General features: G+C 49.7%; 1 protein-coding gene across 15 annotated transcripts in view; it reads right to left on the reverse strand.

The window, feature by feature from the left end:
• Positions 1-25,665, reverse strand: part of HSPG2 (heparan sulfate proteoglycan 2) — a 240,738-nt gene that overhangs the window by 155,877 nt on the left and 59,196 nt on the right. For 11 of the 15 annotated variants that reach the window (XM_079986623.1, XM_079986619.1, XM_079986615.1 and 8 more), the window contains exons 4-11: positions 21,496-21,579; positions 13,715-13,824; positions 12,654-12,712; positions 9,524-9,684; positions 9,377-9,415; positions 3,893-4,018; positions 1,190-1,303; positions 25-285 (exon numbers count right to left, since the gene is read on the reverse strand). In XM_079986623.1, the coding sequence (XP_079842749.1) occupies positions 25-285; positions 1,190-1,303; positions 3,893-4,018; positions 9,377-9,415; positions 9,524-9,684; positions 12,654-12,712; positions 13,715-13,824; positions 21,496-21,579 (954 nt within the window). The remainder of the gene's footprint in view (positions 1-24; positions 286-1,189; positions 1,304-3,892; positions 4,019-9,376; positions 9,416-9,523; positions 9,685-12,653; positions 12,713-13,714; positions 13,825-21,495; positions 21,580-25,665) is intronic. The other 4 variants (XM_079986616.1, XM_079986614.1, XM_079986613.1 and 1 more) reach the window with 3 other exon arrangements.

Below are 25,665 nucleotides of genomic sequence, written 5' to 3' on the forward strand. Positions count from 1 at the left end.
AGCGACTCGCCGACAGGGGCTCACCGCATCTGCTCTCGTCGCTTCCGTCGCTGCAATCCCTCTCTCCGTCGCAGAGGTAGTCCCGGGGGATGCACTGCTTGTTGGAGCAGACGGCCTCGTCCTTCCGGCAAGGCCGGGAGAAGGGGGACAGGGAGGGCTTGGCGGGGAAGACCCCAGACGGAGCGGTGACTGGGGCTCGGCGGGTGGTCACTGAGGCCGTGGTAGCGGGCACCCGAGTGGTACCGGGCCGGGCGGAGGTGACAGGCGGCCGAGGGGTGGTAATGCCTGCAGAGAGGGGAGAAAGGAGGAAGTCAGTGTTCTGGTCTCGAACTCAGAACTTGCCTCTCCCGGACGACGCAAGGGAAACTAGGAATGAATCGCTTGATCCTCGTTGCAGCTTGATAGAGAGGGGGATGCAGGAAAGTGAAAAGGATAAGGAGAATTCAAATTCTCCTCATCTTTATTTTATATAGTCAAACCTCAGTTGTCGAACGTAATCCATTCCAGAAGACCCTTCGACTTCCAAAACATTTGACAACCGAAAACTGAAAGCGGAAGCCTCAACACAATAGGGAAACTCAAAACGGAAGCCACATAGCACATTCAGCTTCTGAAAATCGTTCGAAAATCGGAACATTTGCTTCCGGGTTTGGGGCATTTGGGAGCCAAAACATACGATAATGGAGGCATTTGGGAACCGAGGTTTGACTCTCTCTCTCTCTGTGTATATAAAATTTTTATTAAATTTTCTGTTTTACAATTTAAAATACTCATTTAAACATCAGAAACCAGGAAGATAGAAACTTTAATAAGGAATGGAAAACACTTACAATTTACCTAAATAACACTGTAAACAACTAAAATCTTTGGCAGGATCTGAGCAACGCTTGTAATGTTTTAAAAATTAAGGTAAAAAGGGGATGTTTTTAAGAAAAATAGAGAAAGTATATGTCACGCAGTAGAAAATGTTTGATAATGGAAACCACAGAGGGGTGAATCAAAGGATTCAGGGAATCCTAAATGTTGATGATTGTGATTAATGTTTGAATACAAATGTACAGTGTGAAATGGATTAAAAAGTATTAAGAATAAAAGAAGAAGTGCTAAAAGCTTTTCTTTTTCCCAAATGAGGCAGGCAGGGGGCAGCAACAGCTTCTGCCTAGGCCGCCCCCTGCCTCTCGTTCCTCACCGCAGCCGTCCTCGTCCGAGGCGTCGTCACAGTCGGCATGGCCATCGCAGCGATCCTCCAGGAGGACACACTCGCCGTTGTCGCAGCTGAACTCATCAATGCCACACTCGGGACCTATAGAGTTGGAAGGGATACTAAGAGTCATCTAGCCCAACCCCCAGCAATGCAGGCATTACGGATTCGTGGGGGTGAAAGGGATGCCGGCTGTGAATTCTCTGTGCCCCCCACCCACTGCCAACTGTGATAGAAAAGTTTGTTTTGCTGGGCACCTTGGGTCCCAGAGTGTTTTCTTTTTCTTTTTTTTCTGCCAGCAAACAGTTAATGAATGACAGCCTCTGATTGGCCGGGGTTCCAGGAGGGAGAGTTGGAAAGGAGAGGATTTTGAGCAGGGGTCAGCAAACTTTTTCAGCAGGGGGCCGGTCCACTGTCCCTCAGACCTTGCAGGGGGCCGGACTATGTTTGGGGGGGGGAGGGGAAATGAACGAAGTCCAATGCCCCACAAATAACCCAGAGATGCATTTTAAATAAAAGCACACATTCGACTCATGTAAAAACACCAGGCAGGCCCCACAAATAACCCAGAGGTGCATTTTAAATAAAAGCACACATTTGACTCATGTAAAAACACCAGGCAGGCCCCACAAATAACCCAGAGATGCATTTTAAATAAAAGCACACATTTGACTCATGTAAAAACACCAGGCAGGCCCCACAAATAACCCAGAGGTGCATTTTAAATAAAAGCACACATTTGACTCATGTAAAAACACCAGGCAGGCCCCACAAATAACCCAGAGATGCATTTTAAATAAAAGGGCACATTCTACTCATGTAAAAACACCAGGCAGGCCCCACAAATAACCCAGAGGTGCATTTTAAATAAAAGCACACATTCGACTCATGTAAAAACACACTGATTCCCGGACCATCCGTGGGCCGGATTTAGAAGGCGATTGGGCCGGATCCGGCCCCCGGGCCTTAGTTTGCCTACCCATGACTTTGAAAGACAGTTTGTAAGTTGGGATTGAGGTAGGGAGCTAGGGAGTGAGAGGAGAGAGAGTTGGTTCTGGGTAGAAGCATCCACTCTGAGGAATACAGTGGTGCCCCGCAAGACGAATGCCTCGCAAGACGGAAAACTCGCTAGACAAAAGAGTTTTCCGTTTTGGAGGCGCTTCGCAAAACGAATTTCCTATGGGCTTGCTTCGCAAGACAAAAATGTCTTGCGAGTTCCTGCAGGGTTTTTTTTCCCTCCCCCCCCCCTTTTTCTAAGCCGCTAAGCCGCTTATCAGCTGATCCGATAAGCCGCTATAAAAGCCGCTAAACCGCTAATAGCGCTAAGCCGCTAAGCCGTCAATGGGCTTGCTTCGCAAGACGAAAAAACCGCTAGACGAAGAGACTCGCGGAACGGATTAATTTTGTCTTGCGAGGCACCACTGTATATCACAAGCTAGAGAAAGGAGTCTCTGCGCTTAGTGTGAAGGACAGTGCATGGTGTTCTGTAAGAGTAATAAGCCAGAATTAACTGGGAGGCTGAGGCTGAGCCAGGAGAAGCAGACACTGTGAGGATACAGTCTACTTAGGTCTCATTCCAGTCAGGAGGGGAGAGATTCTTCTACAAAAAGAGAAGACTCCCAAACCAGTTGAGAGGGGTGTGGAGACCCTTTGGGTCTGTTACTTGGAGCACCTCAAGAGTAGGGTTGTCAAAGGGGTGTGTAACTGACAGAAAACACCACCTTCTTTAAGAACCAAAGTATTAAGCGGCAACAGCTGTGCAACAGCTGAGAAAGAACTGAAGTGAAATAGCATTATAATCCGAAGTATCCTATGTTTTACCCACTTTGTGTCATAAACTTATTTTGTTAAATAAAATCACTTGTTTGTTTGATCAAATCCTGCCTGAGACTCCAAATTACAGTGGTACCTCGGGTTAACTACTTAATTCGTTCCGGAGGTCCGTTCTTAACCTGAAACTGTTCTTAACCTGAAGCACCACTTTAGCTAATGGGGCCTCCCACTGCTGCCGCCTTGCCGCCGGAGCACGATTTCTGTTCTCATCCTGAAGCAAAGTTCTTAACCTGAAGCACTATTTCTGGGTTAGCGGAGTCTGTAACCTGAAGCGTATGTAACCTGAGGTACCACTGTATTAAGTTTTCCCTCACACAAGGCCCCCACAAGATAATCTGGATAGTTTGTAGGAATTTGTAGAATTGGTGTTCTGTGTGGTGGGTGCGCTGTATTTAGGTGAGGGCAGGCGCAACGGCACGGGGGGGGGGGAGTGTTATTGCGCCGTCGCACCATCACCCCCAGGGACGCAGGTGGCGCTGTGGGTTAAAGCCTCAGCGCCTAGGACTTGCCGATCGAAAGGTCGGCGGTTCGAATCCCTGCGGCGGGGTGCGCTCCCGCTGCTCGGTCCCAGCGCCTGCCAACCTAGCAGTTTGAAAGCACCTCCGGGTGCAAGTAGATAAATAGGGACCGCTTACCAGCGGGAAGGTAAACGGCGTTTCCGTGTGCGGCTCTGGCTCTGGCCAGAGCAGCGATGTCACGCTGGCCACGTGACCCGGAAGTGTCTCCGGACAGCGCTGGCCCCTGGCCTCTTAAGTGAGATGGGCGCACAACCCCAGAGTCTGTCAAGACTGGCCCGTACGGGCAGGGGTACCTTTACCTTTACCTTTACCATCACCCCCAGCCCACAGCCATGCTCACCGCAGTCCAGCTCGTCCGACATGTCCCGGCAGTCCGATCGGCTGTCGCAGAGAAACTCTTTGGAGATGCACTCGCCGCTCCGGCACCTGAACTCATCGGCCGTGCAAGCGCGAACCACGGGCGTCACTGGAAGCAGAAAGGGGGCATCAGGGCCACTCTTGCGGAGAGAGGTTGGGTGGGTGTAGCAAGGAGAAGCTGGCTGCACTCTGGAGCCCTCCTTCCAAGGAAAGGAGCGACACCACCAAAACCTCGATCCAGCTCTCAGTGCAAATTTGCCACACTTTAAATTGCACTAGTCTGTTGTCACCCACCCCATCCCACAGGTCTCTTGCAGCTATGGGCGCAATCTTCCCCTCTCTCACTCACTTTAAGGGCTGACAATGGTGACAAGAGTGACTCTTTTTCTATTATTATTATTTATTGAGTTTATATACCGCCCTATACCCGGAGGTTTAAGGGCGGTTCACAGGAAAAAAATCACAACATATATAATCAGAATGAAAACAACCACCTAATAACACACACACCTCCCAGAAAAGAGCCACATTTTAAAAGGGTATAGGATGTCAAATAGATCAACCAAGGGCCTGGTTAAAAAGGAACATTTTTGCCTGGCGCCTAAAGGTGTGTAATGAAGGCGCAAGGCGAACTTCCCTGGCGAGAGCATTCCACAGACGGGGAGCCACTGCAGAGAAGGCCCCGTTCTCATGTTGCCACCCTCTGAACCTCATAGAATCATAGAGTTGGAAGAGACCACAAGGGCCATCGAGTCCAACCCCCTGCCAAGCAGGAAACACCATCAGAGCACTCCTGACATATGGTTGTCAAGCCTCTGCTTAAAGACCTCCAAAGAAGGAGACTCCACCACATTCCTTGGCAGCAAATTCCACTGTCGAACAGCTCTTACTGTCAGGAAGTTCTTCCTAATGTTTAGGTGGAATCTTCTTTCTTGTAGTTTGGATCCATTGCTCCGTGTCCGCTTCTCTGGAGCAGCAGAAAACAACCTTTCTCCCTCCTCTATGTGACATCCTTTTATATATTTGAACATGGCTATCATATCACCCCTTAACCTCCTCTTCTCCAGGCTAAACATGCCCAGCTCCCTTAGCCATTCCTCATAAGGCATCGTTTCCAGGCCTTTGACCATTTTGGTTGCCCTCCTCTGGACACGTTCCAGTTTGTCAGTGTCCTTCTTGAACTGGACACAGTACTCCAGGTGAGGTCTGACCAGAGCAGAATACAGTGGCATTATTACTTCCCTTGATCTAGGAGGATCAAGGAGGCACACAAAGGAGGGCCTCAGAAGATGATCTTAGGGTCTGGGTAGGTTCATATGGAAAGAGGCGGTTCTTGAGGTATTGCAGTCCTGAGCCGTTTAAGGCTTTATAGGTGGAAACCAGCACTTTGAGTTGGGCTCAGAAACTAATCGGTAGCCAGTGCACTCCGACCAGGATCGGTGTAATGTGCTCAAACCGTTTTGCTCCGGTGAGCTACCTGAATTCTGCAATAGCTGAATTCTACCCCCTCATCCCATCCTATCCCTCCTGGCTGCCTCCTTTATCCCCACAGCAGTTGAGTGGGGGTTCGCGCCGATGAATTTGAACCTTCCCATGATCTCTGAGGTTACCCTAAATAACCTAACAGAGTCTAGCCTGGCTTTAGAATTAACTGCGTTGCCCCCTGTAATTCCTGAATTGTAGCGGGTTGGGCTGGATGACCCTGTGGGGTCCCTTGCAATTCTGTGATTCTATTAGCTGTGACTCCACCATTGCAGGGGGCTAGACTACTATTCCTGGGAAAGGCTTCACCCAGCCTTGGTGGGGAGGGGCAATTCATCATGCTGGGAATGAACCCCAGCACCCCCCAGGCAAGCAAACCTGCCCTATTCAAAGCTGTGTTCCTCCCCCCACCCACCCAGAAAGCAGAACCCCACCTTTGGCACACACCAAAACCCACAGCACACAGTTAAGGGGCTACAAGCACAAGCCAAGCAAACCAAGAGCCAGCCACACAAACTCCCCAACATCCAAGCATCCTTCCTGCTTTTTTGATAGTTACTTCACAGATCGGCATCAATACAGTGGTGCCCCGCAAGACGAATGCCTTGCAAGACGGAAAACTCGCTAGACGAAAGGGTTTTCCGTTTTGGAGGCGCTTCGCAAAACGAATTTCCTATGGGCTTGCTTCGCAAGACGAAAATGTCTTGCGAGTTCCTGCGGGGTTTTTTCCCTTCCCCCCCTTTTTCTAAGCCACTAAGCCACTTATCTGCTTATCCGCTAAAAGCCGCTAAGCTGCTAATAGCGCTAATCCGCTAAGCCGTCAATGGACTTGCTTCGCAAGACGAAAAAACCGCTAGACGAAGAGACTCGCGGAATGGATTCTTTTCGTCTTGCGAGGCACCACTGTACAAACAGACTCTCCATCATCCCAGGACAGGAGGTCAAGGAAGGAGGCAGTGGAGCACTCTGAAATTCCCCCCCAGACTTCTCTTGGGGAAATACTCAGCGGTGGGGCTCAGCATGCAGAAGGCTCCAGGCTCAGTCCCCAACAGAGCCATTGCTGCCAGTCACAGAGTAGAAAAATACAGAGCTGAGCTGTGGCCGTTTCCCAACCACGCCACGCTGCTGCAAACCAGGCACTGCACACTGCCCGGCGGCACGGGCATCAGGAAGCAACATGCCAGTCCCTGCCCTTGCGTGCCACAGCCCAGCTGGAGGGAGAGGCATGTGTTCCTTTGGGCATGGTTCACAGATCCCGAGGGAGGGACCAGGGATGTCCATCACTCACACCAGCAGAGAAACACACGGCACAACACAAGCAGGCGAGCGCAAAGGGACCTGGAGGCCACCCCACCCCTCGAAAAGGGCTGTGCAACAGGCAGGTGAGGAAGACAGCTCTGCCGGTCCATGCACAGCTCAGAGATGTTTTTCTCCCACTAGAGATCCAGGGTTGCCCGCTGCAACTTTACTGGCAGTGTGTTCAGGAGACGCAATAGGGAGTTCGTTTAGCTGAACCTAAGCGTATAGTTAAAGCGATGGTTTTCCCAGGAGTGATGTATGGAAGTGAGAGCTGGACCATAATGAAGGCTGATCACCAAAGAATCGATGCTTTTGAATTATCGTGCTGGAGGAGATTCTTGAGAGTCCCATGGACTGCAAGAAGATCAAACCTCTCCATTCTGAAGGAAATCAGCCCTGAGTTCTCAATAGAAGGACAGATCTTGAAGCCGAGGCTCCAATACTTTGGCCACCTCATGAGAAGAGAAGACTCCCTGGAAAAGACCCTGATGTTGGGAAAGATGGAGGGCACAAGGAGAAGGAGACGACAGAGGACGAGATGGTTGGACAGTGTTCTCGTAGCTACCAGCATGAGTTTGACCAAACTGCGGGAGGCAGTGGAAGACAGGAGTGCCTGGCGTGATCTGGTCCATGGGGTGACGAAGAGTCGGACACGACTAAACAACTAAACAACAACAACAAGCATATAAGACGAGTGTGCTGAATGAAGTTCTGCCCATCGAGTCCTGCATCCTGTCCCCCAAGTGTCCAAACAGATGCCAGGTGAGATAGACTTTGTGCTGGCCGCCAGGCAATGGCTTTTGCCACCTGCCTCAGCCCGCCTCCTCCAGCCCTAGAAGCATTTCCCAGACCATGACTTTAGGAACAGCAGAAGCAGCGGGGGGGGGGGGGGGAGTTCAGGAGTTCAGGTATATATTTCTGAAAAATAATTTTGTGTGTCTTTGTTTCTCCATTTGTATTGTGCTATGTTATGCCCCGTGACTTGCTGTTATTTTTTGTTGATTATAGTTTAGAAATTATCTATTGCAATCGCTAAGAACGAATTTCTGCTTCATTATTATTCGCTGATATTTAATTTTACAGTGTGCTATTACAGTGGTACCTCAGTTCTCGAACGTAATCCGTTCTGGAAAACCATTCCGAGTTCCGAAAAGTTCGAAAACCAAGGCGCAAGCAGAGCTATCTGCAAATTCAATTGAGAAAATGGAACAACATGCAGAGGAAGAATTTACTTGCGGGTTTTCGGCGTTCAGGTTCCGAAACAGGTCAACGTTCGAGAACCGAGGTACCGCTGTATATTCTAATGGATTGTTGAATATCACTTTATTTGATGCAAATCGTTTATTTTTAAAGTTCTGTTTTTATTATGACATGTTTTTGGTATTGGAGCAGGTTGTCAGAAGGTGTGCAATCTTTGCTGATTCCCCAAGCCTGCAAACCACCTTGCAAATGGTGTGCAAATTAAAAGTGGGATGAAATGAGATTATGAGAAACCAAAAACAGGACTTGAGAGTGCAGTAGCAGCTCCTCCCTCCGGCAGTTTCGAGCGACCGGCACTCAGAAGCACTACTAGCACAGCCATGGTGGAAATGTGTCGCTACGGAGGCGGCCTCTCCTGATATATAGCTGAGCAAGAGAAGTGTGTGCTCTCTCTGTGTGGAGAGCACAGGGTTGCTCCGAAACCTCCCTCTTACAATCTGCAAAGATCACCCTGGCCAGACCTCACAGATGGTGAAACGTGAGCCCTGCGGCTGCAAGAACAATCTCGGATGTTTTCTTCCATATGGGATTCCAAGGAGGTGCTGCAGAGAGGAGCCAAAGGGGGGGATAACGGTTCCCAGGAGGGGGGTATCATTAGGGATGGGTAAATTCGTCCATTTCAACCCAGTTTCTCTTCTTTCCTATCTTAAATTCAGTTTCAGGATTTGAACTGGTTTTAGATCTACTGCTTTTTTGTATTTTGACTGTTGCTACGATAGCTGCTTTTGTTTCTGATCTGTTTTGTATTTGTTTTATGGTTCTCTTTAATTGAAGATTTTTATATATTTTTTAATCAGTTTCTCCGCATTTCCACAGCAATTTGCTATTTTGGCCAGCAGCAAGGGAGAAACAACACTCATGAAATCCAATCAGCACTTTAGTGCAAACTTCTCTCGGCAAACTCATTTTTTGAATAGTGTTTCTGACACCGTTCTGCAAGGGATTTTCTCTAGTATAATGCATTTGGGGGGCATGCTATTTCGCCCGTATTTCATGCTCCCGCCCCCCGCACAATATATGCTTTTTTGCACACATCACTTGTTTGGAAAACGGTGTCCTGAAATTTGCACAAGTGCCAACTTGCAAGGATGGCTATGTTTCAGTTTGTGTTTCACGAAGTGTGAATTTGAAGGGATCTCCCTTCTAAAGTGAACTGAATGCGAATTTCTCCCCCAACCACACAGACCAGTGCACTTCAACTAGGGGTCCCCGTTTGTTCTTGGACAGCCATCAGCCCTGACAATCGCCTACACTGGCTGAGGATGCTGGGAATTGTAGTCCAACAACATCTGGGGGCCCTGGGTTGACCCACCTTCCCTCCAACCGAGAGGGGAGGTGCCTGGCAAGAAAGGGGCTTCCCGACCCTATTCTGCCCCCAGGACTGAAGCCTCCAGGTCCCATTGCACCCCTCTGACGCCACACTCACCTGGGGGCTCCATTGTAATGGGGGGAGGCGGGGTTTGGGCTGAAAGCAAACGGACAGTTAATGGTGAATGGGACGGGGGGGGGGCGCCCATTTCCACAATAAACTCCACCCCATCCTAATCCACATTTAGGTTCCAGTCTGGTTCACCTGCTCCCAAGCGGCGGAACTGGAATCCCCACGTGGAGGTGACGTAGGAGGCGATGGAGCCGCTCTCGATGACCGAGAAAAGCACCTGGCGGATCTGGTCCTCGTCCACGTTCCTCTCGGAGCCCACGTCCAGCTCCACGAAGATGTAGCCATCAATCTCTCTGGGGGGGAAAGGAGGTGTGTGGGCACGATTCATGGACCCATCATGTAAAACCTGAATCTGGAGACAGGGTCCAATTCCCACCTCCCCCCTAACTCTTCCTTTCCAAGGATTGTGCTGTTCAGATCCTAAAACAGTGTTTCCCAAACCTGGCTCTCGAGCTACTTTTGAGACTGATTTAGGGATGATGGGAGTTGTAGTCCAAAACCAGCTGGAGACCCAAGTTTTGGAACCACTGTCCTAAAATATCTCTCTTTTTTTCGTATAGTTTTTCATTAAATTTTCTGTTTTACAATTTAGAATACTCATTTAAGCATCCTTAAAATACTAATGACTTCCCTTCTGCTCTTTCCATGGTTCATTTTGCATATCATAAACCCCTGCATATTTTACAAAAACTAAACCATTATTACATCCATCAAAACTTATTTACACTGAATTAATCTTAATGCTGTCAACGTTTTCAGCTGTACAGAATTAATTCCCATATATTCAATACATGTTTTCCAATCTTATCTAAACGTATGTTCTTCTTGTTCTCTTATTCTATATGTTAAGTCTGCAAGCTGTGCATATTCTGTCAGCTTAAGTTGCCATTCTTCTTTGGTTGGGACCTCGCTCGTGTTCCATTTTTGGGCTAACAAAACATGGGCTGCAGTAGTGGCATACATAAATAACCTTTTTGACACCTGGGAATTTCAGTCTGAATGTATCCCCAAGAAAAAGGACTCTGGTTTTTTGGGGGAAAGTACCATATTTTTCGGGACGCAGGTGGCGCTGTGGGTTAAAGCCTCAGCGCCTAGGACTTGCCGATCGAAAGGTTGGCGGTTCGAATCCCTGCGGCGGGGTGCGCTCCCGCTGCTCGGTCCCAGCGCCTGCCAACCTAGCAGTTCGAAAGCACCTCCGGGTGCAAGTAGATAAATAGGGACCACTTACCAGCGGGAAGGTAAACGGCGTTTCCGTGTGCGGCTCTGGCTCGCCAGAGCAGCAATGTCACGCTGGCCACGTGACCCGGAAGTGTCTCCGGACAGCGCTGGCCCCTGGCCTCTTAAGTGAGTCTGTCAAGACTGGCCCGTACGGGCAGGGGTACCTTTACCTTTACCTTTACCATATTTTTCGCCCTATAGGATGCACCTTTTCCCCTCCAAAAATGAAGGGGAAATGTCTGTGCAAATGCAGGCTTTCACTGAAGCCTGGAGATCGAAAGGGGTCGGTGCGCACCAACCCCTCTCACTCTCCAGGCTTCAGGAAGCTATCAGTAAGCCTTCGGTGCGCAGCGGGAGTGCCCACCGGGCTCCCCAGGCTTGCAGATAGCAGCCTGTTCTGGGGGCTGGGGCTCAGGCTTCCCCCGCCCCAGCCCCGCACCGGGGGGGGGGGATATATATTTTTTCTTTATTCCCGCCCCCCAAAAAAAACACCTAGGTGCGCCCTATGGTCCGGTGCGCCCTATAGCGCGAAAAATACGGTACTTTAAAACATTTTTTTTCCAATTCATTACGGATCATTTCCCAATACTCTTTTACCCTTTTACAAATCCACCACATGTGAAAGAACGTTCCCTCAACCTCTTTGCATCTCCTAAAATATCTCAGCTTGCAGCTGTTGATTAAAAGAAACAAAGAGGAGAGGGGAAACAAGTTTCTGGATCTTGTCATCAGGGAAGAACATTGGGGCAAGGTCTTCTCTAAAGCAGGGCTGGGAAAGTGGTGATCCTTCAGACGCTGGAAAAACTTTGCCTCCCACCAGCCCCGGCCAGCATGCCTAGTGGTCAGGGCTGATGGTGGGAGGCTGAGTCCAAGGAGAGCTACAGGGTCCCTGCCCCTGCATTAAAAGGAGGCTGATTGGAGGTAGCCAGAGGCACTGAATGCAAGTGATGATCTACTTAAGTGATGGGAAACATGTAGCCTTCAAATGTTGTCTGCTTGGACTACTGCAATGTGCTCTACGTGGGGCTACCTTTGAAGGTGACCCGGAAACTACAACTAATCCAGAATGCAGCAGCTAGACTGGTGACTGGGAGAGGCCGCCGAGACCACATAACACTGGTCTTGAAAGACCTACATTGGCTCCCAGTACGTTTCCGAGCACAATTCAAAGTGTTGGTGCTGACCTTTAAAGCCCTAAACGGCCTCGGCCCAGTATCCCTGAAGGAGCGTCTCCACCCCCATCGTTCAGCCTGGATGCTGAGGTCCAGTGCCAAGGGCCTTCTGGCGGTTCCCTCACTGCAAGAAGCAAAGTTACAGGGAACCAGGCAGAGGGCCTTCTCGGTAGTGGCACCCACCCTGTGGAACGCCCTCCCATCAGATGTCAAAGAGATAAACAACTACCTGACATTTAGAAGACATCTGAAGGCAGCCCTGTTCAGGGAGTTTTTTAATTTGAGACATTTTAATGTATTTTTAATCTTTGTTGGAAGCCACCCAGAGTAGCTGGGGAAGTCCAGCCAGATGGGTGGGGTACAAATAATCAATTGTTGTTGTTGTTGTTGGCACTTCAGCAATCACTAGCCAGCATGGTCAATGGTCAGGAAGGATGTGAGTTCGAATCCAACGTCATCTGGAGCCCAGCAATGTCTTGAGGGCCACACAATCCCTTTCCCTCTTCTAAAACAAAGCAAGATTGTGATGGAGGCAGCTAGGGGCAGTGAAGGCAAGTGACAATCTAGTTCCGGGATGGCAGACTTCTGGGTGTTGCTAGACTCCAGCTCCATCCAGCCCTGGCCACTAGCATTGCCCATTGTAGAGATGGGAGTTGTAGTTCTGCACCACCCAGGTGTCCCCCTTTTTCTAAGGCCATTCTTGTTGGGGCTTCTTGGTCTTTCTCCTACACTCTGCTTGCTCCCACCATCTCATATCACCCGGGTAAGAGCTTCTGCCTGCAATGCAAGCTCCTTAAGAGAAAACAGCACAGGCGGGGGTTAAATCCTGCCTCCGTGGCACCCTGGACATGGAAACCAACCCCTGGACTCACTTGATGAAGACCACGCTAACCACCTGCTCTCCGGGGATCTTGTAGTATTCAGACTCCAGCTGCAGAGAGAAAATTGCATCAGCCTCGTAGAATTGCAGAGTTGGAAGGGGCCCAAATGGTCGCTTAGTCCAATCCCCTGAAATGCAGGAATTACTGCCAGGGGAGAACCATTCTGCAGCATTCAAAGTGTTTGCTGCTCTGACCTTTCGGGGGATAAGGAAGAGGGCCGATTCTGCTGCATCTGGTACTGAGAAGGGCCCCCAGACCCGCTAGCTCATGGCAAGACTGTTGTGGCTAATTTTTAAATCTACTCATTTACTTATCTGCAATATTTCTAAGCCACCTTTAAAACACACACACACACACAAAAAAATATACAAAGCAAATTAAATTACAACTGTGTTAAACCAGGCTTCCTCAACCTTGGCCCTCCAGATGTTTTAAGCCAGCCTTTCTCAAATGTGTGTGTCCCCAGATGTTGTTGAACTACAACTCCCATCACCCCTAGCTAGCAAGGCCAGAGCTCAGGGTTGATGGGAGTTGTAGTCCAACAACATCTGGGGACCCACAGGTTGAGAACCGCTGTTTTAAGCCTACAACCCCCATGATCCCTAGCTAGCAGGACCAGTGATTAGGGATGATGGGAATTGTAGTCTCAAAACATCTGGAGGGACTGGGTTAAGGAAGCCTGTGTTAAACGATGCATTGAAAGCTATGCAAAGCTGTCTGCTTGTCCCCAAACACACATTTTCACTGCCTGCAACAGGAGATCTGGGGGGATCAGAGGCGTGTGCGTTTCATCACCATGGAGCCACTGCAGAAAAGGCCCTGCTCCTGATACATTATCATCTTAACTCCAGGGAGGGTGGAACATGGAACAAGGAAACCCTAGCAGATGTTAAAACACTGAGTTCAAGGGAATCTTATGGGAGTAGGTGCTTATTTTGATCCAAACGCATAGGGGTATAAAAATCAGAGGAGGATAAGACTGTCCAAAGGGTTATGATCTCTGTCCCATTGGGACAGCTCCTTTGTGGAAATGGGACAGAATCAGGCCTTACCGTGTCCACCACCGCTTTGGAGACATCCTGGAACTCCTCCGAGTTGACATCATCCAGGCGGGAGCTGTAGTCGATGGACTTTGTGAAATTCACAAGGGCCCGGAAATAGACTAGAGGGGAGAGATGATGGAGAGGAGATAGTTAGGAGATTGTTGGTCCTATTAGTGACTTAATACAGAAGAATTCCTTCTCTTGCCTACACACTCATGACCACAGATACAAATGAGAATTTTCGTGTGTGTCGAAAGTTTCCTATCTGCAAGGTAGCATCGGAGACAGTGAAACCCAGTGATGGAGGCAGAGAGGGGCAGTGAAGGCAAATGATGGCTTCATTCACAGAGACTCTCTTAAGGCAAATCTTTAAAAATGTAGTATAAACGCCGACAACTGGGAAACACTGGCCTGCGAGCGCTCCAATTGGAGAACAGCCTTTACCAAAGGTGTCATGGGCTTTGAAGACGCTCGAACTCAGGACCATAGCTGTCAACTTTCAGATTTGAAAATAAGGGATCAGCAGCCTTGAAAATAAGGGATCAGCAGCCTTGAAAATAAGGGATCAGCAGCCTCACCTGTCCCGGGGACAGTCTAGGGATATCTGACAATCCAGGACAGCAGCGGGAAGTAGCGGGAAACGGTGCTGGAATAAGGGAATTTCCCGCCAAAAAAGGGAAGGTTGACAGCTATGCTCAGGACGCAAGAAGGAAATGTGAGGAAGAGGAAGGCACACTTGGAAAACCTTCACCGTGATCAACTCCCACCCAGAAACCTCTGTCCCCACTGTGGAAGGACGTGTGGATCCAGAATTGGCCTCCGTGGTCACTTACGGACTCACTGTTAAAACTGTGTTTATGGAAGACAATGAACATGTCGCCGACTTCCTGCAAAATGGAAGCTGCCGGAGATGCGAGTGCGAAGGATTTCAAAGCCCTAACTGTAGCACAAGGGAACTCTTGCCAGAGTGTGTGTGTGTGTGTGTGTGTGTGTGTGTGTGTGTCAAATGAGAGGCACCAAATATGCCACCCCACCCAGGCGATAGCTTTCATGAGACATGCCTCCCTGCTCCCACACAGGCATGCAAGGCCTCAGCAGACCCCTCCTTCCTTCCAAGATGGGGAGATGAGGTGGAAGTCCGTGAAGGGGCGGGAAAGAGAGACAAAAAGGCCCTGGATATCAGCCTTGCCACCCCCAGATTTCACACAGGCTGCCTGCCAGGAGCACTGGCCAGCGGCAGCTCCCAGGCGCAGCTGGGAGGCGGGCCAAGCGATGGAAGGGTGTGCGACAGCAACGTTTTCGGGGCTCCAGGTGCCTCTGCAGCGAGAGCAGCGTCTGCATCAGGCGCTTTCCCTGCAGGGAAACGGAACGGGGGCGAGAGGCAGCTCTGCTTGGCTGCTCCCTTTCATCCGAGGCAGTTAACTGGGGCCCTTAACTGCACTTTCTGAATGGGGAGATAGGGCACCGCCAGGCTGGTCTTGGGTCTGGCTGCAAAGCAGCCCTGAGGCAGGACACAGTTATACGGCAAAAAGAGCAAAGAGCAGGGAATCGTAGATTCACAGATTTAGAAGAGGGATCCAAGGGTCATCTAGTCCAACCTGCTGCTATGCAGGAATCACTGGCCCCTTGGCTTCCAGCCTCTGCAGAATTCAAGGTGTTTGACTTTTCGAGGGAAGAAGAAAGAGGGCTGATTCTGCTGCATCTGGAACTGAGACCCGCTAGCTCACTGCAAGGCTGTTTGGCTAATTTTAAAATGTACTCATTTACTTGTCTGCAATATTTCTAAGCCCCCTTTAAAACACACACAGAGACACACAAATGCAAATTAAATTACAATTGTGTTAAACGGTGCATTGAAAGCTATGCAAAGTTGTCTGCTTGTCCCCAAACACACATTTTCACCGCCTGCAGCAGGAGATCTGGGGAGATCAGAGGCCTGTTTCTTAGCGGAGTGTGTTTCGTCGCCATGGAGCCACTGCAGAAAAGGCCCCGCTCTGGAGACATGATAATCTTAACTACAGTTAACTGGGGCCCTTAACTGCACTTTTTCAATGGGGGGATAGGACACTGCTTGGCTGGTCTTGTGTCTGGCTGCAAAGCAGCCCTGGGGTAGGACAAAGAGCAGGGGATTGTAGAATAATCACAGATTTAGAAGAGGACCCTAAGCATCATCTAGTGCAAACCCCTGCAATGCAGGAATCTCTACTAAAGAATTCATGACAGGTGGCCATCTAGGAAGAGGCAGGTGATGTGACTAAGGCTAGGCAGTGAGTCACAACAGGAACCCTGAGACCACTAATAATAATAATAATAATAATAATAATAATAATAATAATATATTTATACCCCGTCCATCTGGCTGGGTTTCCCAGCTGCTGTATTGTTTTCAACACTCTGAGCAGGACTATTTATTTATTCACTATATTTCAGTCCCACTTTTTTCCTCCAGTGAGCTCAAAGCGGCCTACATGGTTCTCCCTCTCCCTGTTTTTTTTCTCACAACAGTCCTGTGAGGTAGATTAGGCTGAAAGATAAGTAACGCTGGCCTGACATCACCCAGGGAGCTTCATGGTTGAGTTGTGCGATTTGAACCCTGGTCTCTCCCAGGTCTTAATCTGACATGCCATGCTGCCTTTCTAGCTCAGAGTGCAACCCAACACCTCCATCGGGGCAGCAGTCAGACCCACAGCCTTGAACAGAGTGGAACGAAAACACCCTTTTTGCCTGGATTTGTGCCGGCTTCTCTGGCCAACAACCATTGCTAGGTGATCTAGGGTGAGACTGGCTGCAGAAGCATCAGAGGGGCAAAGTCCCCCTTAATCGCAGAATAGTATATTTGGAAAAGACCCTAGGGTCATCTAGGGCAACCACTGCAATGCAGGAATTTCAGCTACAGCATCCATGACAGATGACCACAGTGGCGTAGCGTGGGTTGTCAGCACCCGGGGCAAGGCAAGTAATTTGCGCCCCCTAACCCGTGGATTTGTGCCCCCTAACCCTAACCCCCAGATGTTGCGCCCAGTGCGGCCGGCCCCCCTGCACCCCCCACGCTACGCCACTGGATGACCATCCAACCTCTGCTTTAAAACCTCTGAAGGAAGAGAGTCCACCAGTTCCCAAGGGAGTCAATAATCTCTTACTGTCAGAAAGCTCTCCCTGATGTTTAGTCAGAATCTCCTGTCTTGTAACTTGGAAGTCATGGGTTCGAGTCCTATGACTCGAGCAGGAGAAAATAAGCTTGCTCTTTCTTCCATGGGACAGGCCTTGAGATATCTGAAGATGGCTATCCCCCTCTCCTCTCAAGTCTCCTTTTTCCAAGGCTAAAATAAACCCAACTCCCTCAATCGTTCCTCATCAGGCTTGATTTCCAGACCCTTCATCATCTTGGTTGCCCTCCTCTGCGCACCTTCCAGCGTGTCAACATCCATCTTAAATTGTGTTGCCCAGAACTGGAAACAGTATTCCAGGTGTGGTCTGACCAAGGCAGAATAGAGTGGTAATACCGCATCGGCCTGAATATAAGCCGCACCCCCCCCCACCAAATTCCGACCGTGAAAAGCTAAAGCACAGCTTAAATTCGCGACCTTACAAAAATGGGCTTTTACGATATCGCTGTAGGATTTTCTTCTACGTTTGTCATTTACGGGTGTGAATGTCTGCGGAATTTTAAGGGAACGGCTTATATTTGGGTATTGTCTTTTTTCCCTCTCCCCCTCCCTTGAATTTTTAGCTTATTTGTGGGCTTATTTGTGGGTGCGGCTTATATCCGGGCCAATACGGTATTACTTCCCTTGATCTAGAAACTAGACTTCTGTGGATGCAGCCCAGAATTGCATTAGACCTCCTTCTCCAACTCCCAGGACAGCAACCCAAGGCAGGGATGCCAGGGTGCCTGTATCCCACTCCCATGCAGCCTGGGCAAACAGGGGTACCCGTTGTCCGACCCATACAAAGGCCCCATTCAGATGCGCCATGTGCCACTGTGCCCCCATGACCTGGCAAGAGCTGCCCGCTCCTCCCTGCCTTGCAGAGTCACCCCCAAAGAATGTGCCATGCCCATGGATTCAAACAGCCCTTTCTAATGCCCTAACAGTATTTTTTTCTTAAGGGGGATGAATGTTTGGGTGGAGGAAATGGTAAAAAAAAACCTTGCCTTAATCTCTTCCTTGCCACAGCAACATGCAAATCTTTCCTGCCAGGCTCTGCGACATTTGGGGGTTGACCCAGATTGTTGCCTCCGGGGTTAGCATCACCCCAAGGATTAATTCAGCTCCTTGAAGCTCAGGGCTTTTGGGGCTGTGGCCCCGATCTGGTGGAACTCTCTGTCACAAGAGACCAGGGCCCTGCGGGACTTGACATCTTTCCGCAGGGCCTGCAAGACAGAGCTGTTCCACCAGGCCTTTGGCCATGGCACAGCCTGACCCCCTCCTTCGGTAATCCTCACAGAATTCTAGCCCAACAGTTGCCATTAATTCGATTTTGAATTGATCTTAGAATGAATTGATTTTAGAATGCTGTGTTACTTTTATTGTTGTTAGCTGCTCTGAGCCCGGCTTCGGCTGGGGAGGGTGGGGTATAAATAAAATTTATTATTATTATTATAGTGGTACCTCTGGTTATGTACTTAATTCGTTCCAGAGGTCTGTTCTTAACCTGAAACTGTTCTTAACCTGAAGCACCACTTTAGCTAATGGGGCCTCCTGCTGCCGCCGTGCCGCTGGAGCACAATTTCTGTTCTCATCCTGAAGCAAAGTTCTTAACCCGAGGTACTATTTCCGGGTTAGTGGAGTCTGTAACCTGAAGCATATGTAACCCGAGGTACCACTGTAGTAGTATTATTATTATTATTATTATTATTATTATTATTATTATTATTTTAAGTGCTGGAAACTCAGCTCTGGAAGGTGGGAGCAAAACAGCAGAGAAAGGTGCTTCCTCTGAGCGCATGCAGAGTGCAGTTCCCTCTCTGCTGGGGCACAGCCATTGTCAGGGAATAGGCAGGCAGCTTTTATCTCTTTTGGTTTCATGGCATTCATATCCTGCTGTTCTCCCCCTTCCACATTTAATCCTCACAACAGCCCTGTGAGGTATGTCAGGCTGAGAGGCAGGGACGCTGACCCCCAAGTTCACACCCAGTGAACTTCCTGGCCGAGTGGAGGGATTTGAACCCAAGTCCGAAGCTGAAACCACTATGCAACACTGGCTCTCAGAGACAAAAAGCATTTTGGGGATTGTGGCCCCCTCTGACCAGGGCAAGGGATGAGGCAGCGGCCTGGGGCAAGCCTGCTGCCCCAGGAGCAATGTCAAGGCTGAATCTCCTGCCACAGCCCCACTCGTTTGGAACAAGGCCTGGGAGATGGCCTGGGGCACATCTGGGGAGCCAGATGTGGGCTTGCGAGGAGAAGCCATCTTGGCCCCAACTCCAGGAAAGGCATTACAAAAGGAGTTACAAACAGACCCATATAAGGTGGGGTGGGGAGGCAGGCCCATTCTAAACAAAGGAAGGATTTCTTCCCCCATTGTTCTGCCCGGACGCTGAGGTCCAGCGCCAAGGGCCTTCTGGCGGTTCCCTCATTGCGAGAAGCAAAGCTACAGGGAACCAAGCAGAGGGCCTTCTCGGTAGTGGCACCCGCCCTGTGGAACGCCCTCCCACCAGATGTCAAAGCGATAAACAACTACCTGAGATTCAGAAGACATCTTAAGGGAAGTTTTTAATCTGTGACATTTTAGTGTATTTTTGGTCTCTGTGGAAGCCGCCCAGAGTGGCTGGGGAAAGCCAGCCAGATGGGCGGGGTACAAATAATAAATTATTATTATTATATAAGGGGAAAGGATCCACAATCAGAAGCAGTAATACTTCAGAATGCCGGTTTCTGGGAATCACGGGGATTCCAGCTTCTTTCGCACCCGGGTCCTGCTTGCGGGCTTCCCACAACGGGCATCTGGTTGGCCACTGTGAGAGCAGGACTCTGTGAACTAGATGGGACACACTGGCCTGATCCACCAGGCCCTTCGCCGCTCCTTAGCTTCACTGGGAGTAGCGACCAGCTACACTGAACCGATGGAGCCTCCAGATGTGGGCGCAGTCTACCTTCAAATCCTTGTGACTCACAAGCGAGGAGGGTGCTGCTGCTGCTGCACCCTGGGGCTGCTGCCCGTTGGAGTATCTGTTTGGCCACAGTGCGAACCGGACGCTTAGGCCAGATGAGGTTTTTTGGCCTGATCCGGCCACCAGGCTCTTAAAGAGAGGGAAGAGGCCTGGCAAAGGAGGCAGGGTGGGGGTGGCGGAGAAACCCAGGCAAATATCCAGGCAGATTTATCCGTCTGCACCCTGTAGAGGCCTGGCCAGCCTTGGTAACTGTCACCCCCCCCTCCCCCCGGCGCTGCAGTTGCTCCAGTCGTGTAAAAATCAGGCCCAAGTCTTTGATTCCTTTTAAGGAGCCCTGCGCTCAGTGCCTCGCCTCTCTCCTCCCTGGGGCGGGTGAGCTGGAAAATCGCTTTGAGTCGCAAAAGGAGAACAATAAAAGAGAGAGAGAGGTCTGCGGGCTTCTTCCTGTTGGCTGAGTCAGTTTGGCTGGCCAAGCCTCCCCTTCCCTCATTGCAAAAGTCCAGGGGTAGAGACATCGCCCATGGGATCATCACATTAAACGCCCACCCAAAAATTCCCGGGCACCCAACTTGTTCTCAGATCACGGGAAGCTGTCTTCGTCGACCGAGTCAGACCATCGGTCCACTTAGCTCAATAATGTTGACTCTGACTGGCAGCAGCTCTGCAGGGAGATTTCCAGCACTACCTGGTGACGCCGCCCTGAGCTGAACCTGCAAAGCAGGCGCTCTAACCACTGAGCAACATTGCCCTTGCTCCACGACACCCCTCTCCCTGCCTCCACGCCAGACAATTTCCAGCAGGCGGCTAATTATTCCATGCCCATCACCACCAAAAAAACAGCTTTCTTTTGACCATAACAATGGCTTTGGGGGGGGGCACAGCAGGGTACCCCAACTCAGCCCCCTCCTAGCAGCATAGCCTCTGGCTTTCTTCACATGCAGGCTGCAATGACCCATGCTGGGTGGTGTTATAAGAATTCTAAGGTCCCAAATACAAAATAAACCTTCATAAATGTACAAGGCAAACGCATACATAAGTATATAAACCATGTGTCTGAAATAGTACAGGAGAACAATACTCAAGCCATTTTGACTCTCCCAAATTGTCCTCAAATCTGCAAGGAGGAAAGAGATGGGAAATCCTCACCATTGACTTCTGCTTGCCTGTCTTAAGGGCGCATTTGTGTATGAATAGGGGGAGCCTGTGACCTGAATTCAGGAATTCAGGTATTTACCATCACAAAAGAATGGTCAGGCTGCCCAGGTAAAGCAATCAGTGACCATTAGCAGGTATCCTAGCAAACAGGATTTCTGCTGGAGACTGCCTCTTGTGATGTATTTCTGCTGTAGACCACCCCTTTCTGTGATGTATGTATGATGTTTTGGGGGGTGGTCTCTGGCTACGAGGTGGGCAATTTCAAAAGTCTATATAAGGGCTTGCACACCATTGTTCTGGGTTCCTCCTCCCTCCTGTATATGGTGAGTGGGGACCCTGTTGCAACAGTTGAATAAATATCAGGCTTACTAGCTGCTTTGCTTCTCAATATTCTCTGGCTGGCCTCTGTTATTTTCTCCTACCGATAGGGAACCCACTGAAGGACTCTATACAGGCTCTTGGATGCCCCATAAGGGAAAAGGAGCAGGTTTTTTCTATAACAGTGGGTTAGGGACTAGCCACTTACTGAGCAGAGAGTCGTCCTCAGGGGTCTCTGCACCGGTGATGCTTGCAGGGGGAGGGAGCCCGACAGGAGGAGGAGATGGAAGGTCTGCAGAGAAGAGAAGAAAAGAGAAGAGAAGAGAAGGAGGAGAGGAGAGGAAAAACCAGTATTGTTATTGAAAATTCTAGTGCCTGGCTAAGAGTAAACAGAAAAGGAAGGATACAGAAATTTGGAAGGAAGGATGGAGAGGTTTGGTTATTGAGACAGCTGAGGAAGGAATAATAGAATTGTAGAGTTGGAAGGGACCCTGAGGGTTGTTGTAAGAATTTATAAATCTCAAATATATAAATCATATGTTCATAAATTTACAAGGCAAACACATACATAAGTACAGTGGTACCTCGGGTTACATACGCTTCAGGTTACATACGCTTCAGGTTACAGATTCCACTAACCCAGAAATATTACCTCAGGTTAAGAACTTTGCTTCAGGCTGAGAACAGAAATCGTGCTCCGGCAGCAGGAGGCCCCATTAGCTAAAGTGGTGCTTCAGGTTAAGAACAGTTTCAGGTTAAGTACGGACCTCCGGAACGAATTAAATACAGTGGTGCCTCGCAAGACGAAAAGAATCCGAGTCTCTTCGTCTAGCGGTTTTTTCGTCTTGCGAAGCAAGCCCATTAGCGGCTTAGCGGATTAGTGCTATTAGCGGCTTAGGGCTTTTAGCGGCTTTTAGAGGCTTAGCGGATAAGCGGCTTAGCGGCTTAGAAAAAAGGGGGTGAAAGGGGAAAAAAGTCGGAAAAACTCGCAAGACATTTTCGTCTTGCGAAGCAAGCCCATAGGGAAATTCGTCTTGCGAAGCACCTCCAAAACGGAAAACCCTTTCGTCTAGCGGGTTTTCCGTCTTGCGAGGCATTCCTCTTGTGGGGCACCACTGTACTTAACCTGAGGTACCACTGTATATAAACCACATGCCTGAAATAGTACAGGAGAGCAAGCCTGAAGTCATTTTGACACTCCCAAATTGCCCTCAAATATTTCTCTATAGGGAGGAAGGAAATGGGAAAGCCTCTCCCTTGTCTTTTTCTTACCAGTCTTAAGGGCATATTTGTGTGTGAATAGGGTGAGCCTGTGACCAGGATTCAGGAATTTAAAGTATTTACCATCGCAAAGGAAAGGCCAGGCTGCTCAGGTAAAGCAATCAGTGACCAATAACAGATATCCTGGCAAACAGGTTTTCTGCTGGAGACTGCCTCTTGTGATGTATTTCTGCTGTAGACCACCCCCTTCTGTGATGTATGTATGATGTTTTGGGGGAGTGGTCTTGGGCTCCAGGGTGGGCAATTTCAAAAGTCTATATAAGGGTTTAATGGGACGCGGGTGGCGCTGTGGTTTAAACCACAGAGCCTAGGGCTTGCCGATCAGAAGGTCGGCTGTTTGAATCCCCGCGACCAGATGAACTCCCATTGCTCTCCCAGCTCCTGCCAACTTAGCAGTTCACAAGCACATCAAAGTGCAAGTAGATAAATAGGTACCGCTCCGGCGGGAAGGTGAACGGCGTTTCTATGTGCTGCTCTGGTTTGCCAGAAGCGGCTTAGTCATGCTGGCCACATGACCCGGAAGCTGTACGCCAGCTCCCTCGGCCAGTAAAGCGAGATGAGCGCTGCAACCCCAGAGTCGGCCAGGACTGGATCCCTTTACTTTTACCTTGGGCTCCAGGGTGGGCAATTTCAAAAGTCGATAAGGGTTTATGCACCATTGTTCTGGGTTCTTTCTGCCTCCTGAATGTGGTGAGTGGGGACCCTGTTGCAACAGTTTGATATAGATCAGGCTTACTAACCGCTTTGCTTCTCAATGTTCTCTGGTTGGCCTCTGTCATTTTCTCCTACCGATAGGGAACCCACTTAAGGACTCTATACGGGCTCTTGGGTACCCAATAAGGGGAAAAGAGCAGGGTTTCCCCCCTTATAACATGGTCATCTAGTCCTGAAATGCTGAAATATGCAGCTGTCCCAGATGCGGACTGATCCTGCAACCTTGGAATCATCTGCACCATGCTCTAACCCACTGAGGAAGGTAGAAAGGGCAGGAAAGTTTGGCCATTGAGTGCTGAATTGTCAGCCATCAATAGGAGGGAAGGAAGTAGACATATGGGGCAGGATGGGGGGCCAAGACGAAAGGACCAAGCATGGGCACACTCACTGCTATGCTCCCCAACAACAACCCCACCTAAATTTCCTCCCAGGCATATCCCTAACAACCCCCTCCCTGCAGCCCTCCTGCCTCCCCCAAACCCATGTGGAACGCCTCCATTGCCCCATCTGTTCAGCCAGGACAGGGTCAGCAAACCTTTTCAGCAGGGGGCCGGTCTACTGTCCCTCAGACCTTGTGGGGGGCCGGACTATTTTTTTTTTGAGGGAAATAATGAACGCATTCCTATGCCACACAAATAATAATAATAATAATAATAATAATAATAATAATAATAATAATAATAATTTATTTATACCCTGCCCATCTGGCTGGGTTTCCCCAGCCACTCTGGGCGGCTTCCAATAAAACACTAAAATGCAATAACCTATTAAACATTAAAAGCTTCCCTAAACAGGGCTGCCTTCAGATGTCTTCTAAAAGTTTTGTGGTTTTTTCCCTCTTTGACATCTGGTGGGAGGGCGTTCCACAGGGCGGGTGCCACTACCGAGAAGGTCCTCTGCCTGGTTCCCTGTAACTTGGCTTCTCTCAGTGAGGGAACCGCCAGAAGGCCCTCAACACCAACACTTTGAATTGTGTTCGGAAATGTACTGGGAGCCAATGTAGGTCTTTCAAGACCAGTGTTATGTGGTCTCGGCGGCCACCCCCAGTCACCAGTCCAGCTGCCGCATTCTGGATTAGTTGTAGTTTCCGGGTCACCCCATTCAGGACCAGGGAGTCCTTCACACCTGCCCGCCTCCTGTCCCCCAAAAACAGTACTTCTGTCTTGTAAGGATTCAACCTCAATCTGTTAGCTGCCATCCATCCTCCAACCACCTCCAGAAATGCCTTTTAAATAAAAGCACACGTTCCACTCATGTAAAAACACAAGGCAGGCCGCACAAATAACCCAGAGATGCATTTTAAATAAAAGGACACATTCTACTCATGCAAAAACACACAGATTCCTGGACTGTCCACGGGCTGGATTTAGAAGGTGATTGGGCCGGATCCAGCCCCCGGGCCTTAGTTTGCCTACCAGGAGAGCTGTGGTCCTCCACACCCACAGTGATGCTCTCCCAAAATGGGTGATGACATCAGAAACAGTTGCGCCCCCACCTCCCCAAAGCCAACCAGACCAGAGGTGTTTACAATTGCAGGCGAAGGATAAGCATGGTTCAGCATAGAACATCTGGGGGGAAATGAGCTCTGCGCATTGTTTTGAATTTCCTCTGAATTCTGACGCAGGTTTGCAGGTCTGTGGGTGTGTCTGAGGGCTGTGTGGGGGAAGGGAGCATGAAACTGAGCATGGGCGTGTGTGCAGAGGTTTGTGCTTCCAACGCCCCCCACCCACCCACCGGATCTATCCCCCTCCCCGCCTTCAACCCCCCCCCCCCATCTTGGCAACCCCCTTGGCTCCCAGATAGAGGGCCGTAGCCCCAAACTTCCAAGGACTCGCCCCACCAGATCCCGCCTCCCCTTGGAATGCCTCCCGGGGAGCAGAGATGGTCTGGGGTTTTCCCCCAACCAAGATGTCAAAAGGAGCGGAGCGGCTTAAAATAAAAATACCGTACATGCATGTGCAGAGACCCAAATTCTGCAGCAGGCCCAGACAGCAGAGGAGGGACTGCTCCCAACATAAACTTTACACACCCACCCCGCTTTTGCAAGCAGGGATCTAGACCTCTCTCTCTCTCTTTCCCCCCTCGGCTTTTTAAAAGTAATTTGTTTTCTCTTCTAAAAGCTTTGCTTACGGGATGAAAAACACAAACACGCACGCAACAGCTGCTGCCTTGTTTGCAAGAGGGCCCCATCGACTTGCACGCAAAACATCTCTGGCAGCAAGTGGTGTAGCTGGTGTACCGGGGAGGGTTGTCGCCAATGCCAGCCCTACTCAGAGTAGACCCACTGAAGCTCATGAGCATGCATGACTTGGGTTCATTCGTTTCAGCTTCGAGAAGAATGTGACTGGATGTGCCCCAACAAATTTAAAGCACATTCCCCCCC

Source organism: Podarcis cretensis, assembly GCF_951804945.1.
Source record: "Podarcis cretensis genome assembly, chromosome: 8".
Classification (NCBI taxonomy): domain Eukaryota; kingdom Metazoa; phylum Chordata; class Lepidosauria; order Squamata; family Lacertidae; genus Podarcis; species Podarcis cretensis.